The 19528-nt window shown below is 41.0% G+C and overlaps 1 protein-coding gene across 1 annotated transcript in view; it reads left to right on the forward strand.

Moving 5' to 3' along the window:
• st6galnac3 (ST6 (alpha-N-acetyl-neuraminyl-2,3-beta-galactosyl-1,3)-N-acetylgalactosaminide alpha-2,6-sialyltransferase 3) overlaps positions 1-19528 on the forward strand; it is a 120388-nt gene that overhangs the window by 46567 nt on the left and 54293 nt on the right. Inside the window, exons 2-3 of the mRNA XM_008291805.1 lie at positions 3700-3894; positions 12893-13302. Coding sequence (XP_008290027.1) covers positions 3700-3894; positions 12893-13302 — 605 coding nt within the window. The remainder of the gene's footprint in view (positions 1-3699; positions 3895-12892; positions 13303-19528) is intronic.

The following is a 19528-nucleotide window of genomic DNA, read 5'->3' on the forward strand; positions in this document are numbered from 1 at the left end:
AAGACGTTTCTAAAAGGCTATGGTTGAGTGGCAGCACCATATATTTATCTATAAACACATATTGATGAATATTTATATCATATACTGGCAGGATGTGGAGTGTATTGAAAAGTTGGACCGAGGCCAATCAAACAAATCTTTTTCCAGCACATAAAGTTTATGCAGTTTAGCCCAACAGTATTACTCTAAGTCATGAGGGTAAATCATTGAATTATTCAGAGGCCAAAAAAAATCACATTAATCAAATGGTTTAGTTTGCTCATGATCCCCGTTGACTTTACAGTTTTGATACAAGTAAAATGTTTTTGCTATTTAATTACTCATCATTCAGTACCTAAGCCGTCAGTGTTAATATGCTGATGTTTAGCAAGTACGGAGATCACATTTTAATTTAAATCTGTGGCTGAATGTCATTGTTTTACAGGTATTTGGAAATAAAATGGAAAAATCTGAAAACTGTCAAGGTTAAAATATCAATGCCATCTGGGAACCATCAATGTTTGAACCAGACATACAACTATGTAAAGAGAGATTCACATTATTCAGTAAGAAATTCAATTTTTCCTCCAAAGCCACCAGCAGGTTAAAAAAATTATTAAAATCTGTAGGATTTGTCCTCTTGGGACCTCAAATATTTGTGTAATATCAATATAATAGTAATTCATCCTTCAGTAGATGAGGCATTTCACTCTGAAAAACAAACTTTTGCCTGTCAAGGGACAACTAAAGTGATAAGGATTCATCCTCTGGGGACCACCAATGTGTACGTAGAAATGTTATGCCAATTCATACTTAAGTTGTCATAAAATTTACTTTGAACCAGGACTTAGCCTTTCGAGGGATAGCCAAAGTAAGAAGGATTTATCATCTGGGGACCATACATGTTTATTCAAATGTTTTTGGGGCAGTTTATCTTCTGGCTGTCAAAATGTTTCATCTTTCAATCTGCTGGTGGCGCTACAACTAAGTCTAGGGATAGCAAACATAACTAGGCATCATTTAGTTGTCAAAATATTTTATTCTGTTCAAGAAACTTCAGCCTGTCAATAAATAGCCAAAGTGAGGAGGACTCATCCTCTGGAGACCATAAACAATTTCTTTGCAAATCGTCCTGTCGTGAAAATATTTCACTTTTTTTCACATGGAATAAAAAGTCTAGGGATAGCAAAGTTAAGTACAATATCTATGTATAATTTCTTTATCATTCATCCTTTAGTTGACGAGATATTTCACTCCGAACCTCAAAGTTCAGCCTCCCAAGGGATAGCCAAAGTAGGGTGGATTTATCCTGTGGGGACCATGAATGTCTGTTCACAAAAGTATTGCCAGTTCATCCTTTAGTTGCCAACATATTTCACTTTTTGTTCTGGTGGTGGCACTAAACGACAAATCACAGTTACTAGGATTTATCCTCTGGGGACAGCGAATATCTGTATATAATTTCTTGGAAATGCATCGATCATAATTTCAGTCTGGACCAAACCGTCGGACCTAATGGCTTCTATTCCTCGAGCTCTGCTGCTGCTAAAACACAGATGACAGTTTGCCAAGAGCCGACTGAGCTGTTTGAAAGCGTGACGAGTCGATCGCATCAGAAAGAAACTGTGTCAACGAGCAGAGATTAAGTGTTAATCTCTGCAAATTGACTATCTAAGGAGAAGGACGACTTCAGAGAGATCTTTCCGTTGCCGATACATTTGAAGTGAAGGGAAGAGGTTACTGTGAGTCATCGGCCTTGGATCGAAAATATAGTGATTGAATTAAACACTGTCTTTGTATTGTAAAGTTGCTCTGCTGCTCAGGAAGTATCTTCTCGCAGAACAAGGACTCTGGAAATCGAATTGCGACTCGTGAGATGCACTGTTATGAATTCTCACTTGTCCTGTTTGGGTTTTTACTCAGAAAGACTGTGAATATATATTTATAGCTTTAGATTGTCTAAAACTGTCACATGTATCATAAAAACTAAGCTTCTCTCAGAGTTTTGATGAACTTGTTTGTTGAAATTAACCTCAAATGTGTATTTATAGGCCACATTCGTGTCATTTTCTTCTTTAGAGTGTACATTTTCTGACACCGCAGCTTGTAGTTGGGCTTTTTTTGGGGGGTTCTGGAAATGCTGCATCACTAAACCATTCAAGCAGCGGATGTAATTTATCCAGGTTGAATTAACTACTGGCAGTCAAGCCTAATGAATCTGAGAACAGCACACAGTGACAGTTAAGGCCCGAGAAAGTAATGAAAATTGTCAGTTTCTACCCATCCAGAATAAGAGTTTTTAAACTGAAATGGGATCAGCAGCATTTCCAAAAGGGTCCTACGACTCAACGCAAAAAAAGTGTTTTAGTATAGATGTAATCCTGATATGAACTGAGATGATTTCTAAAACACAATTAAATCACCTGTTTGGATGGTTACCGTGGTTACTGTCAGACAGTAAAACAAGCAGACTGTGTCCTTGTGAGGCGACGTGTAGGACTGGATATGAAAACAGCCGACGAAATCGAAGAAATACGTCATTTCATCTCAGATCATCAGGTTTTTCTAAGTATTTCTGCTCAGAAAATATGGCTATGTGTATACGGATGTTTATGAAGAAGTTTTAGCTTGACATATGAAATACTGGGGTCGGCTGTGGCTCAGGTGGTGGAGCAGGTTGTCCTCTGATTGCAAGGTCGGTGGTTGGATCCTCCGCCCCTCCACACTCCAAGTGTCCTCGGGCACGACACTGAACCTGAAGTTGCTCCAATGGCAGGCAGCACCTTGCATGGCAGCTCTGTCGTCATTGGTGTATGAATGGGTGAATGAGAAACTTTATAAAGCGCTTTGAGTAGCACCAAGGTAGAGAAGCGCTATGTAAGTGCAGACTATTTACTATTAGAGAGATTTTTTTTATTTATTTATTTTTTTAAATGACCACTCAACCTAATATACACACACTTTTCCGTATATTGAAAGTTGAGGCTATGTTTAAACAAATATGTCAGGACCGATTCAAGATAAAAGCCGGGAATTCTCAGTTTTCTCTCATCCAATTCTAATTTTAAATATCAAGAGTTTATGATTGAAGGCCTTTGATGATTTGGAGATGGAATAACCCATTAACAAAATTCTGAAAAAAATGTGTCTGATCAATGCAGTGCGTTTATTGTGTTATATTCTAATATATTTTCTATATATTAGTAACCATAAAACATTGATTTTTTTGTTTTTTCTGTTAACTAAAAAACTGGAGTTAAACCTGCCACTTTGATTCTCCATAAAATACAAACAAATAAAGCTGAAGATTTGATTTTACAGTTTTTTGAAACATTGAACTTTGCTGAAAAACATCACGCCACTGTTGGTTTAAATAGTTTTCACTGCGCTGCCTCCTTTCAGCTCAGTGATACTAAATGTTGAAGATGCTTTTTCCATTAAGCTCCATGTATTACTTCCTCCCAAAAGCACAATTGCGTAAATGATGCTGCACCTTTACATGTACAGTTTGTGTTTTAATGTGTACTAAAGTCTCTTCTGTCTTATTTTAGATTGTACATTTGCTTGTGTGTAATTATTGTTGTTTTATGCAGTATTTGTGAAGGAACTGCAAAGGCCTCTGTTAACCAGTCAAACCACCGAAAAGACCGCATTTTGGATTTTCTGTCTGATTGTGCACTAGTCGGACTTGTCGTGAACTCGTTCTCTGTCCGTCCACAGAGGAAGTCGCTGATCGCCACCAGTCTGATCGTGGCCGTCTCGCTCTTCGTGGTCGTGGTGAACTACTCGGAGAAGCCCTACTTCCTCCTGCAGCCGGTGTTCGGCCAGACGTTCAGCAGCCACTGGATGTTCTCCAAGCAGCCGTACAAGGCCTTCAAACCTCACCTGGGCTACGTCAGCATCCCCAAACAGGAGGTGAGCGACCAACACGTACCAGCAAAGACGCTCGCTATCAGAAACAACTTCTTGAAATTGTCATCTCCAAAGCTGAGTGTGAGATGGCAGTTTTATTATCCAGTAACTGTGTGCAGTTTCAAACTAATGTTAACAAACCCACTGAGAATTTTCTCTCTCCAAAGTGTTTCGCCTCATTATTTTGTGTTTTTTTTTTTTTGTGACCCACAGCTCTCACATGTTCAGTGAAAAAGTTTCCATAAACCGACTTTCTGCTGCCCAACAAAACTTAGTTAACATAGTGGAACATTTAGCAGCTAAAAAGTGTTAAATTCCCTTCAGGAGTTGGCGAGGACCAAACTGGAGCTAACAACAGACTGATTACTTTGCCTGCACATTGACTCCAAATCAATGCTAATCTTGTTCCGTGTCTGCTGGATGTGTTAATAGCACCTGTTTGCCAGCAAGTTGGCTGTGTCGACTCAATTAGGAGTAATATGACAGCGTTGTATTTACAGCTTGTTGTCTGGTGCGCAAGTGGGAAAACAAATGAAGCAGTGCAAAAGTCATCATAAGTTACTTGAATTTGTCGTTGTAAATAAGTGGCAATTTACGGAGGCCGTCACCTGGTTGGCTAAGTAGACAAAACGTTTAATTGTACGGAGAAAACTTGCTCTTGTTGAATGTGGTTTGCGAAGGCTAAATGTAATATGTAGTAGGTATGTGATTAAATACAACATTACAGCTAAAATCTGAAAATTAAATACATAAAACCAAAAAAGTTGACAAATAAAAGGTAAAAAATGGTCTCATGTCAGGGTTCAAGTTCACACTAGGAAGCTTAACAAAGAGACTTAAAGCTTAGATTAAAGGATCCTTAAGCCTATAAGTTTTGCTGGGTTGGTTTGTTCATATGACGTTTTTTACACGCTAGAAGACACATCATGAGTGAAATAAGTAGTCAACACCATAAATGAGCATTTCCACCTTAAAACTGCAGAGTACTGACCATAGACTGTATAAAAGATGGACGTAGCTACCGTGACGTCACCCGTTGGTTTCTGCACTGAGAAAATGAAGCCAGGGTTTTGCTACTTCCTGGTTGACATCTTGGATTTTTGGAGCCAGTGACGCAAAAATCGTCGGAGGGGGGCGGAGCCATAGGAGCAGCGATTGGTCAGACGGATTGAGAGGCGGGCCCTCTCTGCCCGCCCACATTTACCGCCTTCTGCTCGCTTCGTCTGTATGGTCGCTGCCAACTGTCAATCAAGCCAGCCACGCCCCTTGCCCCGCAAAATGTTGACGATTTTTTAAAAATTCAATATTGATTTATTTTCAGATTGGCCACCTGATCTCTGGACTTGACCATGAAAACTAATTTTAAAAAAATCCTGAGCTGTAGGAATGCAATATTTCATGATCTGTGATCACTTCTTTTCCAATTCCAGTCTATGGGAGCCAGGGCTTTGTGGAGCCAGCAGCTAGTGGACGTAGTGATATTGCAGGTTTTTGACACTTCCGGGTTGGCTTCATTTTTCAGGGCCGGTTGCTACGTCCATCTTTTATACAGTCTATGGTACTGATGACAAAACTTGAAAATGCAGATTCAGACTGCCAAGGTTTCATATGTAACAAACTTAAGGAACCAATTCTGTGTCATTATTTTTCTCCAACATTACAAGTTGCCGTTGCGTAGTAGCTTTACAGTGTGAGCTGGTGTGCTCGAGCTGCAGGGTGGGTTTAAAGAAACAGCGCTGCTTTATAAGTCTGCACAGGAATAGCAGTGTGAAGTCACATCTGAGCCATGGAAGGAAAAGATTATTTTCATGGACAAAACTTTAAAAAAAAAAGCGACTTTGATGCACAGACTTGAGTTTGTAGGAGTTTAATCAATGAGCTTTAATGTATTCAACAGTCTGCAGAGTACATTTTGTGAACTGTGAAGGATGTTTTCTTTTTTCCTCACATACATCTTACTTTGTGAATCACGTCTCCGCTGCAGTCTCCAGATGAAGCAGCAGCTTCTCGTGCTATGTTTTTTTTTACATTTGTCATATTACATTGTGGGTGTCACAACTTGCGTCACACACGAGCAACCTTTTCTTTTATGATGCATACATCCATTAGCATTAACCCGTCACCACACAACTTCACCTCCGTAATGACGGCGCATTCAGTTACACTCTGCAAGCGCTGCACCTCCTTAAGGATTTTCTTAATTCATTATATCAGGTTCTCTTTGATGGATCTGAAAACGGCTGTTTGATGTCTCTCGTGTGCATTATTTCTTTGTAACTCCAAACACCCATGTCCGTGATCCCATTCTTCTGCCTTCAAACAGCTCTGTGCTGTATATTCCCCGCACAATTTATGGAAATTGAAATATCAAAGCCTTTTAATTCCCACCACATCAAAATGTAAAAACCAAGCTGTGTGTTTGTTGTTTGGGGAGGCAGCCTGCTCAAACTGTGCTCATACTGGTGGAGCCGTACAACAAAATCGGATATTTTGCGAGCAGAGCCGCATGCAACATTTCCGGCTGACGGGGGAATGAAGGATTCACTCGTTCTGCTTTCAGTTTGGAGTCTAGATCTGGAGTTGCAATGGATGCGTTGGTCCTTCACGAGAAGTGGATGCCTTATATTCTGCGGGGCTGATATTGGCAGATTAATGTGGGGCGTCATCCTCTGCCTCCGGAGAGTTTCATCCACACAACACGGGCCCAGAGGCAATCACGCCTTACAGCAATCTCTACGTGTGCTCCTCCTTCTGCCTCCAGACAAGCCTGCTTAAATCACTGCCCTCTCCCCGTGGAGATTTATGCAAATCAGGGTAAAGACTGGCAGCTTCTGCAGATTTAGGCCTCTTTTTGGCTCGGATTCCGCCCCACTCCTGAGCTCTCTGTAGTGAAAGAGAAAAGGGCAGCGATTGGCCCGAACACGAGTGTCAGAAGTGGTTTGCGTGCTCCTGAAATTTTCTGGCAAAAGATGGACACAATTGGGAAGGTCTGGTCAAGGTGATACTCCTGTGCCGCGTGTCGTAAGTGATAACGTCCGGAGTGAAGGCCGGCTGTGCGAGCTGTCAGCCTCCGTTAAGCACACAGCAACACCTTAAGAAGCAGTAATATTTCTCCTGGACAGTAAGGCAATCTTGCACCATCCGCAGCGAGGTGTCATTTGAGGTGTTATAAACCTCTTGCAAGCATATATAATGCATAACCCGGCAGCACGGGAACGGTGAGCCTTATTTTCCTCATTTGATTGAGTCTGTCTGCAGGTGTGATAAATTGTTCCTGCTCTGCTCTTCAGGAGAAATAGAAAACATTTGTCTTGTGGCACTTTACATTCATGCCTCTGGTCTATTGCCGGCCGAGAAAGAAATTCAATATTTTCATTTGGACCTCAACATTCTGAAGTCGGGCCCTTTGAAAAGTGCACAACGGCCGACACGATGTGAAAGTGCTTCTATTTCGGGATCATTGTGGATAATGTTGATGAGGTGTCCTCTGGTTCTGGACTGTGTGGCAACTGCTGGTCATATAACTCTTATTATTGTATTCATAAAGTCCTCTCTAAGCTATTATTAGCTACTCGCTGGTTTCAAAAAACAGAAACTGGGTTGAAGTGTTAAAACCGGTTTTAACTAGTTAGACATCTGTTTGAAGGACGGAAACGTGCAGCTCTGTTTGATCAAAAGCATCTATGTGAACAGGAGGTCATCTCCATTGAAAATAACAGATTTAGAAGGTTAAATGGTTTGTTGAATGTTCCTACCAATGAGAAAAGAAGAAAAGAACGATCCGCACACCAAAAAAAAATAAAAAATATATATATTTTTTTCTCACATATATGTATATTTTTTCTCACATATGTTTATTCATTCATTTTTTGTAAAAATATTTTTCTATACATGATTGCATACATTTCAAAGTACTGTTTACCTGCCAATGTACCACGTGATGAATGCTGTGCACTATGGGTACTTAAGATGGCGGCCTCAGTCTAATGGTTAGCAGTCTGAGGAAAAGCATTTTGCTCGAAACGTCACGCCAATAAATTGTATAAGGGAGCCTGTTTTTGGTGTGCGGATCGTTCTTCTCTTCTTTTCTCATTCTTGACATTTTGTGATCCAGCACCCAACCCAGTGGGCCTCGGGGATGTGCGTGCCTTTCCTTCTTTAGAAAGTTCCTACCAAACCTTTGTTAATCTAAGTAAAGTTGGTTTTCTTGACACATGCACACGTGTAATATATGTTTCAGAGTTAGTGATGTTTACTGTTCATATTAGATTAACGAGGGACTTACGTCATTTGTTAGTTTTTTCACTGAGCGACATTTCAGTTACCTGTCTCTAACTGGGTGTAAAATAGAATCCGATCTGTTATTAGTATTTATTGACAGGTTCTTGATATAATAAATTACTTTAGCTGTCTGTCTGTAGTCACTCTGTCATCTGGAGTTATGTCCCACCCACAGCTTTATCTGATTGGTTCCACAAATCAAGTGACAGCCAATCAACACTGAAGGTTAAATGTTGAAAAGTTACTTTTTTAAAATTTAACATATGCAAAACATAAACAAATAAGGCATTGCAGCAAAGTTTTGTGTTGGAGTTTTCATTTTTTTGCAAATGTATATTGGTTCCAAATATTAGTTATTGATCCCCACAACCACTTATAACTGGTATTGACATCAGCCCTAAAGTAACCGTATCAGTTAACCCTGAAAAGAAGACTCTTTCGTGTCAAAGTGAACATACATGACTTATTTTGTAAAATCTTTAAAAAAAAAAAAAAAAAAGCCAAATTAAGTTGACCACGATTCAGTTTTAAAAGACAATAAAAGGAGAAAATTTCTAAGGGAATTAATTCACAACACAACACAAAGGTCATAACACTCCTCCACACAAACCCTATTTGTGTGCTTCAACGTTTAGCTGGTGATGTTCATTGTTAAGTCTCACTCCTGGTTTAAAATGCTTTAAAAGTTTAAAACCAAAAACACAAGATCAAGACAAAGAGTCGAGCACCGTGCTAGCAGCTCTGTGAAGCTTCAGGCTAAATGCTAGCACGCTTGCAGTGACAATGCTAGCAGCAGTAATGTTTACGACCTCAGTTTAGCCTGTTAGCATGCTAACATTTGCTAATGTGTCATTAATTTTTGCAGGCATTTACAATAAATGAAAGAATGAACTAATATTTAGAAGTTTAGTGCTAGTACAATGCGAGTTCCCTCAGAGGAGCATTTGGAATTAATCAGTTTCCTCCACACAGACAGCTAAAGCTAATCAATTAATTTTTAAGCAGAAGGACTTCCAGGTCCCAGGGAGGCGTCTTACACTGAGATACCTGGCATGTTAATGTAATAATTATTGCTTATTAATTAATCGTGTTCAGAGCATCTTAATGAACGTCAAGGTTAAGTTCACACCCCAGTGCTACAATTTAATGATAGCTGTGTCCGCGGCATTAAGGCTGCTTTTCTAAATAACCCTCTTTTATTTTTTAACACACTCATGCATTCAAATCTGAGGCTTTGCAGAGTAGATTTTGTTCTTATCAGAGCGCCAGAATTATTGGGATTATAAAAGTGCACTCTGTTTGCGATTACTGCACGCTACGCTCAAACGACGCCGCCGTGGACATGAAACTGAAACATGAATCACAGCTGAGGAGGCCATAACTTTTTATTGATTTACAGGACGTAAATTCAGGGGTTTGCTGGGAGCTGGATTCCAGCACATGCTTAATAGAAGTGTAGGGTTTTTAGCTCCTGGATGAGGTTTTACACACTTCCTGTTAAGGGAAGCAATAATGTTCACTGCTGTTTATTTATATTTGTGTGGCTGTAAAACTCTCACGTGGCTGTTTTTATTCTTTTTACTGCAGGAAAGCGCTCTTTTAATCAGTTTTCTGCTTTATATAGTTGGAGTTATGTCCCAGTCGGCTGCTTTTTGCAACTGAGCAGCTCTGCAGCAGGTTAAAAGCTTTGCTCAGGGGCTCCTCGGCAGCAGGTTTCCACTCGTGCAACCCCGTATGTGTCACATGCAGTTAGCCAGCCAGTGTTCCCCACGGAGCCCGGCCAATCTGTGTGTGCTGAAAGGCGTGATGGAGTTATGAGCCGGGCTGCGTGGGGAGAACGCCGTGATGGACGAGCTGCTGACAGCTCAAGGCCGCGCTGATGTGTGTCTCAACCAGCCAACAAATGGAGAGTTACCAGCCCGGGTCCAGAGATCATTTCTTAACCCATGATTGAATCCATACATGGCAGAAAAAAAAGCTCAGCTGGAGTCATTTATGCAAGAATTATGTGTTAAAAGAAGGAAAATCTGCACTGTTTTTGTGTTGATCTTGCGTAAACACAGCAATGAGTTTAAGTTGGTGTCAAAGAATTTGCAGGGCCGCCTCGTGGGATCCTGTTCGCTCACTAAAACTCCCCTCGGTTGTTGATTAAACGCAGAACACGCAAGAGAGAGTTTACGTTCGCTGTCAGGCTGCAGCAAAAACACAATTTGTATTCAAACCAGTGACATTACAGTTATTCTCCATTAAGCAAATGATGAACGGAGCTTAGTCATGACACAGTGCTTTTTCTTTTCTAACTTTGTCTTGCTTTCATTCACTTAAGTAAGTTTAATCTCATCAAAACAAACCAAGCATATTAGCTCCAATTAGTTAAATCTCCCATTTCTGATTCAGACAGGGCTTTCTTCCCCCTCCTGGCAGAGCGAAGCTAAGAGCTCTTATTGAAGATACATTACAAATCCTTGCTGCTCCACTGAAGTATAATAAGATGTATAAAAAAATATACAGTAAGACAAATGATGCCACTTCCTTGCCTCTCCGCTCTGCACTGTCGCAGCTATAACCTCTCAGGTCCCAAATTCAATTAACTTAATCTATGTTAGTTCTGGGCCAGTGTGACTTCAAATAAAAGAAAATTATAGAGGCCAGTAAAACTCTGATGGGTGTTTTTTTATATTTTTATTATTAATAATTACCAAATGCATTTTATTTAATGTTCTGACCACACGAGCCTCTTGCCAAAACTTCACTTTAATATTGTTATTGAACACATATAAAGTATATCACGATTATAAGATGAAACATCGACTGCAGTATATCTCAGAACAAAACCACTTATTCAGGATTAAAAAATAACTAATTTAATTACATGATGTCAAAGTAAAAGAACGAGACAAACTTTATAAAAGCCAAGGTCTTAATGTGATTTTTTTGTCTTCCTACTGTTGATCATTTTTCACAAGTTAGAGAAGAAAAATGAAGATTCTTTTCTTTCTAAACATAAATCACACAATTTAGTGACAAAATAAAATAAACTAGACACTTATTTGAAACTAAACTTCTGTTTTAAATCCAAAGATGCTTTTTTTTTTACATGAATCCCAAACAAAGAAGACGGATTGTTCATGTCTAACTGTCTATTACTATAATGGTATTATGGTCATTTGTTCAAGTTCACAAACTTGGATCTTTACTTGCTATCTGCATAATAACATTGTCCTCAGGGCTCCAAACAAAAATCAGATATACAACCGTTTTTGAGACTGTTATAATTTGCATTTGTGCAAATGTATAACAGACATTATGCTGTTTTGTGAGCAGTTGTGTTTGAAACTGGCTCAGTCAGTCTCATCCATTTGCCTGTTACCATGTTCCTAAGAAGAAGTGGCCCACGGCTGATTGTCTTAATAGGCAAAATGAGAAGAGAGGAGGAGGCTGGTGGAGACGTCCTGCCTGAGACACACCTGGTCAGAGAGAAGGTGGAGGCAGAGAGATGCTGACAGCTGCTGGAAGTCTGAATCTGTGTTTTTGAGAATGTCAATAGTAAGCTTCAGCTTTAAGGAAGAAATGCTCAGCTATGGTGCTTTTTTTGGCTCATGATGTGTCGTTTAACATTTTGAAAAAAACACCATATGTGCACGTTAGCAGGGTGAGAAACTTTTACTGGAGGAGGTCTTTAAAACCAAAACTTTTATGACATCTTATAATCAGCTTTTAGTCACTTTGGTAAGTTTGCTAGTGTGCCTCGATCACTGAAACCAAACCATTATTTTACCTTTTTCACCATTTGTTTGCCATGTTTTATCCATCCATCCATCATCTATACACCGCTTAATCCTCACTAGGGTCATGGGGGGCTGGAGTCTATCCCAGCTGACTCAGGGTGAAGGCAGGTTCACCTGGACAGGTAACCAGTCTATCACAGGGCTACACTTAGAGACAGACAACCAAGCACACTCACATTCACACCTACGGACAATTTGGAATCACCAATTAAACTCTTTTTGGACCTTGGGAACAATCAAACTCCATGCAGAAAGATCCCAGGTGTCCTCACTGGGATGTAAACCGGGGATCTTCTAGCTGTGACTGGACGTTGTTAACCACAGAGCCACCTTGCAGGCCACCATGTTTGATGGTTTGTGTATTTAGTTTGTAGCTGCCATGACACATTTCATCATAATACTTCCTACATGTTTACAGTTAGCATTTGCAAGCTATGTTCAACAAGAGATGTGCTCTTAGTAAGTCAATGAATCAATTATTTAGTGAAACTAATTGAAAATGTTACATAAAAGTTACATAAATGCTACACAATGCTAAGTCGGGATATTTGAGTAAATCCGTCATACGTGTTTGAACCAGAAGCTGATTCTAAAGAAGAATAGTGATACAGGATTGGTTCTTCAGGTTTGTGAAATCCTGGATGTTTGAATCCAGCTTTCAAGTGGAAATGCTCCACCATGGCTGCTTGTTTCACTCATCATGTCTTCTAGCGTATTAAAAACAGCATATGTGCATGTTAACAAGGTAAAAAAACACAAGAGGGTTTTACCTGTGTAAAGTTTTGGTGAAGACTGAGAGCCTTTTCTGTTGCTGACCCTCAAATCTAACCTCTCATGTCCCTGTAGGAAGCAGAAAATCAAGAAACAACAGCAGACTTTAGCTTCAGAGTTGGTTAAATATTCTTGTACCTGGGTTTTGTTCTCCTCTGCAGCCCCTGAAGCTCCACTGTGAGCTGTGCAGCATCGTGTCCAGCTCCGGCCAGATGCTCGGCCAGGCCGCCGGCCCGCAGATCGACCGCTCGCCCTGCATCTGGCGGATGAACAACGCGCCGACGCGGGGATTCGAGCGCGACGTGGGCCACCGGACCACTCTGAGGGTGGTGTCGCACACCAGCGTCCCCCTGCTGCTGCAGAAGCCCCAGTACTTCTTCGGCCAGGGCAACGACACCGTGTACGTGGTGTGGGGGCCTCTGCGAAACATGAGGAAGGACGGGAAGGGCATCGTGTACAACATGCTGCGACAGGCGTCCGAAAACTACCCCAATGCTCGCATCTACGTCACCACGGAGGACCGGATGAACTACTGCGACATGGTCTTCAAGAAGGAGACGGGAAAAGACAGGTGAGTCAAACTGCGCTCATCCTGTTTCTCTTCTGGCAGCTCATCACTCTCGACAGACGCAATCCTCTCTGACATCCACGGCTCTGCTCATAACGACGGTCTGCTCATTGCTTCGTGGCTTTTTTTTTTTTTTTCATTTTATATCCTTCCTTTCATGAGGCTTCATCAAAGTGAGTTGCTTCGCTTTGCCTCTAAAGAGGTTCTACACGGCACCGGAGGCCATTTTTTTAAATGAGCTCTTACGAGGAGCCTCAGAAGGATGCGCTGCCTGGGTTATAGACATAAGCCAAATGCTGGTCTGGGGAAAATCTGGTTAATGAGGTAACATGATTCTGGCAGTCTTTCTAAACACCCTGGAAGCAGCTGGTCTCACAACTTCTCTGACAGCGTCTTGGCAGCAACCCGGTTCAAGCTGCAGATCAGTGAAAATGTTTTGGGAGATTTATCGTCATTGTTTGCCGGACGTTAACCTGCACGATGCAATTTAAAGACACGCTCGCTCGGTTGTTCCTTTTCTCTGTCAATTCCCCGAAGAGAGTCGCAGGTTAATGACTGGAGAGCGAGGCTGGGAGGCCTGCTATTGTTTAGGGTGAACCTCATTTCTCACAGTAGTCGCTGCTCATTTCCCCACAGCTCCGTATACTCCTGCCTCTCCCGCATGTCATCAAGACCTCTCAACTTCTTAAGAGGATTAACATGTTCGGTAATAGGCGTAGCATCCTTTCCATTTGGGCTCCATTGTCTCGCTTTCATTCAGGACGGCGGGGTTAACGCTGAATTTCATGTCGAGCGTCCGTGTTCGGCTTGGCTCAGCCGTTCCGAAAGGCCCACAAAGCACAGATAGAGGCGTGGGATTAGGGAGGGAAGAATCTCATTACAGGACATAATGCTGCTGCCAGAGAGGTTCGTCCATACGCTTGTGTCTGCGCCTGTTTTTTTTTGTTGTTGTCTCAAACTTGACTGCATATATTTAGGTGTTGAGGAGTGTCCATGGTTACCGCTTTAAATTAGCCTGAAAGACAGCAGCAACACATTTAATGTAATCAGAGGCAGAGCAGTGAGTAACTGCTGTCATTATGTTGAGCTAGTAGACTGTGATACCACTTGCTTACCCATGCAAGGTAGGAATAAACTTTGTCAATTTACTTTCTTTGCTTATCCGTGTGAAATGCGTTTATTGTGTCTCAAAGACCACAGCGGTGTAACTCACTCCCAGAACACTTTCTCTGCAGCAGCTCGTCTGCCTTTACCCTGTAATTTGTGCGCGTGTTCACTGGTTTACTGTCAGCGCCTGCTGCATGGTGCAGGGATAATCATCAGCCCGGGCGTAGATGGAACAGTGATCGAACACAACTCTAATTACCCAGTTTGCCGCAAGCAGCCGAGGAGACGCCTCGGCTTCGACTTGCTTACTTGATCAAGAGGAACGCAGCGTCGGCACTGAGTGATTCACCAGCAGACCGTGTAACCATCTCTCAGCCAGTAATTCAGACGGCGTGTCAGGAAGCTCCGTCATTTCTGGACGGAGCTGAGGAAATTAAACTGGAGGAGAATTAGAAGAGGGGTTATGATCATATAAATGAGACGACAGTAAAGACCATCAGGCTAGTTTAAGTCAGGAGGAGGTGAAATAGAGGCAGAGAGCAGGACCACAGAGTGTTATTAAAGACAATAACAAGCCAAGAAACTTACAAATGCAAAATCTATGCAGCTGTGCTTTACATATTTAACCCTCTGAATCCCAGGCAGGTTTTTTTCTTTGCCCCTCTTACATTTTTACTCACTGTGTGCTGATTTTTCACTGCAGTGTGAAGTCCTGCACCTCTATGGAAACAGCACAAGCATGACTAGAAGGAGAGAGAACTCAAAAATGGTTCAGACAGGACACTTTGTCAGATTTTAACCATTTATTTGAGATCACATACATTTAGTTTGGCGGTGACTCTGCTCGTGATGCTCTGGAAGCATGACACAGATAATCCCTGAGATCACAAACCCCCGAAGAGCCATGAATTTACAATTTACAATTTTTCAAATACGGTATGAACACGAGAACAGGAGACTAACTAAATAGTCTTCACTTACAGAATCTAGATTACATAGTTCAAGGTACAATAATGAACCATCTGCAACCTACAATCCCACGATATGGGAAACACCGGGGTTATATGAGATTGAACTGTTTTTAAAAGGTGGAGGAGGAGATTTGACGATCTGCAGAGGCTGGAGTAGCAGCGATGTGGTGAAGCGGGCAGAATGAATGAGCGCTGCCTCAGTTATAAAGCAGCTAAGTGGGCGGACTGGACTTCAGCGATGACGATTGGCCAGGAGGGGCCATGTGACCTCCTGACTCCGTGCCTGTCTGAACTAACGCGAAGCTCCATTTATAACGGCATTAATTATAAAAAAAATGAAAGCGGAGTTTGTTTGATTATCCATCCATCCATCCATTTTCTATACACCGCTTAATCCTCATTAGGGTCGCGGGGGGGCTGGAGCCTATCCCAGCCGACTTAGGGNTTTATTTGAGATCACATACATTTAGTTTGGCGGTGACTCTGCTCGTGATGCTCTGGAAGCATGACACAGATAATCCCTGAGATCACAAACCCCCGCAGAGCCATGAATTTACAATTTACAACTTTTCAAATACGGTATGAACACGAGACCAACTAAATAGTCTTCACTTACAGAATCTAGATTACATAGTTCAAGGTACAATAATGAACCATCTGCAACCTGCAGTCCCACGATATGGGAAACACCGGGGTTATATGAGACTGAACTGTTTTTAAAAGGTGGAGGAGGAGATTTGATGAACTGCAGAGGCTGGAGTAGCAGCGATGTGGTGAGCGTGAAGCGGGCAGAATGAATGAACGCTGCCTCAGTTATAAAGCACGCTAAGTGGGTGGGCTGGACTTTAGCGATGACGATTGGACAGGAGGGGCCATGTGACCGCCTGACTCCGTGCCTGTCTGAACTAACGCGAAGCTCCATTTATAACGCCATTAATTATAAAAAATGAAAGCTGAGTTTGTTTGATTATTTAAAAAAAAAAATGCCCACAGGTGTTACCAACGCTGGACAAACGTTCCCACCATGTTTGTGTGAACACTGCCTGCAGTTCAGCCGAAAAGTCTCTGAAGAGTGCAGAACTTGTCTGGTTGCAGCAAACAGTTTATTTTTTTTGCCAGATTTTTAAAAAATCAGACATATAAAGTGATTCTGATGAAATATTACAATTTTAAACTTTGATTTGCTTAATTTTTTTCTGTTGATGTGTCGTCAGAGAACCATTGGAAAGTGCAGACAGTACAGCTGATAAACGGGGTAATTTTGGCAATTCTTAAAAAGAACCGCATGTCTTTAAAACCTGCCAGTGGATTTTGTTGTTAGGTACAATTCAAATTTGCTCAAATCTTCTGAGGTTGTTTGCTTGATCCCGTTTTTAGGCAAACAGACTCTAGTTTTTATACCAGAACGTTCACGCTTTGTTCGATCGTAATTATACAGTCGACGCCAATCAAGCTGCATCTTTGAATTCAATTAAAACTTCACAAAGAGAAATTAAAAATGTTATCCAAACTGGTTTTTTGTTTCTCATGATTTTTCTGGCTCACACTGACAAAATCAGGCACTTTTTTAAAATGCATGCAGACTTTTTTCAGAGCACTTAATGTTGGCGTATTTCCAGCTCATAAACAAACTCAGAAAACGCTCCAAATTGGCTTGTAGTCTGGATTTGGAACACAGTCGATGTCTATTGTTGCGCGACGTATTCCTCAAAGGAAATCGAGGAGCTTGGGGGGAGGTGGAGGGGGAGGAATTAAAAAAATGGATGGTGGTGACAACAAAGCAGCTCCGGTAACACCTCAGAAAGCAAACAAACAAGTTTCATGACTCTTTGGGGAAGAATAAAATAATGAGTTTCTTTTAGGATGTAGATAAATCTGTAAAGGCTTTGTTCCAAACTCTGTCACAGCCCATCATTAACATAATAAACAGAGAAGCGGGATTTGGACGGTCGAGCTTGTCTTTGTTTGCGACGTTTGATCTCAGACAAAGAGAAGCGTGTGTCGATGACTGACCCTCGACCTCATTTCGAGTCGTGTCCGTCCCGTCGTTGCCTTTCAGAGAGCTGAATATCACCACTAATAACAAGAAACTGCCAATTCAGTGTCCAACAGGAGCCTTGAAGATGAAAAGTCCTCGATGTAGATGCGTTTAAAAGCCACTTACACGTACAATTCATGTAATTGCGCAGTGCGGCTGGAAGTTGAACCTCCCTGTTATCAGCTCTACCTCCTGAGCTGCAGTCACCGGCTGTCGGAGCGTATCGCCGCGGCCCTGTTAGCGGCCGTAGATAACAGACCTTACGTCGACACAGGACTTAAATCACGTTGTCACTTTATAGCGCTGCCACCAACGCCTGCGTGACCTGGGTCTCTGCTTCCCAGCCAGCTGCTCCCGTGTTCAGGTTCGTGGATATTTGTGTTTCTGACAGCGTGAGCGATGATCTTTATTCCTCCGAGGATCTTTATCCTCTAATGTAAAGCCGTATTCTAAGAATGCAGGTCGCATTTGACTCCCGCTTTCTGCGTTTACATTCAGAAGCATGTGCAGCGAGTTCGCTTCAGCTCAAGGATGCTGCATATTTCATCTTTTGAAAATGCTTTTTTTTTTACCTCATGACTTGGTTATTGTAACTCATTATAATCTGTTAAGGATCTGCAGCCCGTTTTCTAATCACTCCTGCGCTGGTTTCTCTCTGTTGGCTGCCAGTACAATTTAAATTCATTTTAGAATTATGGTTATTGCTCATCAGGCCCTGTTGAGTCCAAGTCTCTCAAATCTGCAAACCAGCGTCTGCTGAGTTTGCCAAGAACTAGTTTAATGATTCAGCTGAACGGAAACTAAAGGCGGCTGTGGCTCAGGTGACAGAGCGGGTTTTCGACTGAAGATTGGTGGTTCGATCCCCTACAGTGTCCTTGGGCAAGACGCTGAACTTGAACCAATGGCAGGCAGCTTGCAGCTCTGTGGCCATTGGTGTGTGAATGTGTGTGTGACTGGGTGAATGAGAAACAAAATGTAAGAGAAAAGGCTTTAAGTACCACTAAGGTAGAAAGGTGCTACATAAGTGCATTTAAGATACACATTTTCAGTAATTTACACAATCAATTATAACAATAAGTAACTGAAATAACGTAGTTCACACAATTTCAAAGACTGACTTCACTGTAAAACAACAGAATGAAGTTGTAGATCGATTTTTTCTGTTTCATTAATCTTACAAATGAAAGGTAGTGAAAAAAAAATTATGTTCATCAAAAAATATATGCCAAAACTGTGAATAATGTCTCCGTCAAAAATCAGTGTTTTGACAGATAGTCCTGTGATTTCTGGACTATAAGCCGCTACTTTTTTCACACGCTTTGAACACTGTGGCTTAAACAATGATGCAACTAATGTATGGATTTGTACGAATTTGCTTCGAGATGAAAGTGACATTGAGAGCGACAACGACAGAGAGACTGAGGAAGTGTGTGAAGAAGTGATTCTGAAGCTGTTCAATTCCGACACTGAAGAAGACGAGTTTAGTGGTTTTCAGGAGGAAGATGAAGATCAATGATTTTTCCTGGTAGGCTGCTGTATTTTTTGTTTTTTTAACAAGCTGCTGTTTAGGAAAAAAGCAGCTACAGTTCATATTTGTGCATGGTTCTGGTACGTATTTATAAAATCGTTCTGTGTAAATGTCTCATGTTACAACGTGGACACCTGCAGCTTATAGACAGCTCATATATGTACTTTTATTCTTTTTCTTTTTAAAATTAGTGGGTGTGGCTCATATTCAGGTGTGCTCAATAGTCCAGAAATTACGGTAATGTAATTCTTTAAATAATATTTTAGATTATTTATTTATTTATTTATTTTTTTGGTGTATTCTGGTCAACAACAAAAAAAACAAACATATTTTGCACATATTTGATGTTATACAAAAGAAAAAATATGTAAATTTGAGATTGAAAAAAATGATAAATCATTTTTATTAAATACAGATAATATATGATATTTTAAAAAATAAAATATATGTTTATAGTATAAAATCTATATAATATGTATATATGTGAAATCACAGAAAAAAATGTTAGTTTACATGCTGACTATAAAAACTGTACAAAAAAAAAAGAAGTACACAATCCACATAAAACAATGTGTATTTATACAA

Source organism: Stegastes partitus, unplaced genomic scaffold, assembly GCF_000690725.1.
Source record: "Stegastes partitus isolate 25-593 unplaced genomic scaffold, Stegastes_partitus-1.0.2 Scaffold763, whole genome shotgun sequence".
Taxonomy (NCBI): Eukaryota; Metazoa; Chordata; class Actinopteri; family Pomacentridae; genus Stegastes; species Stegastes partitus.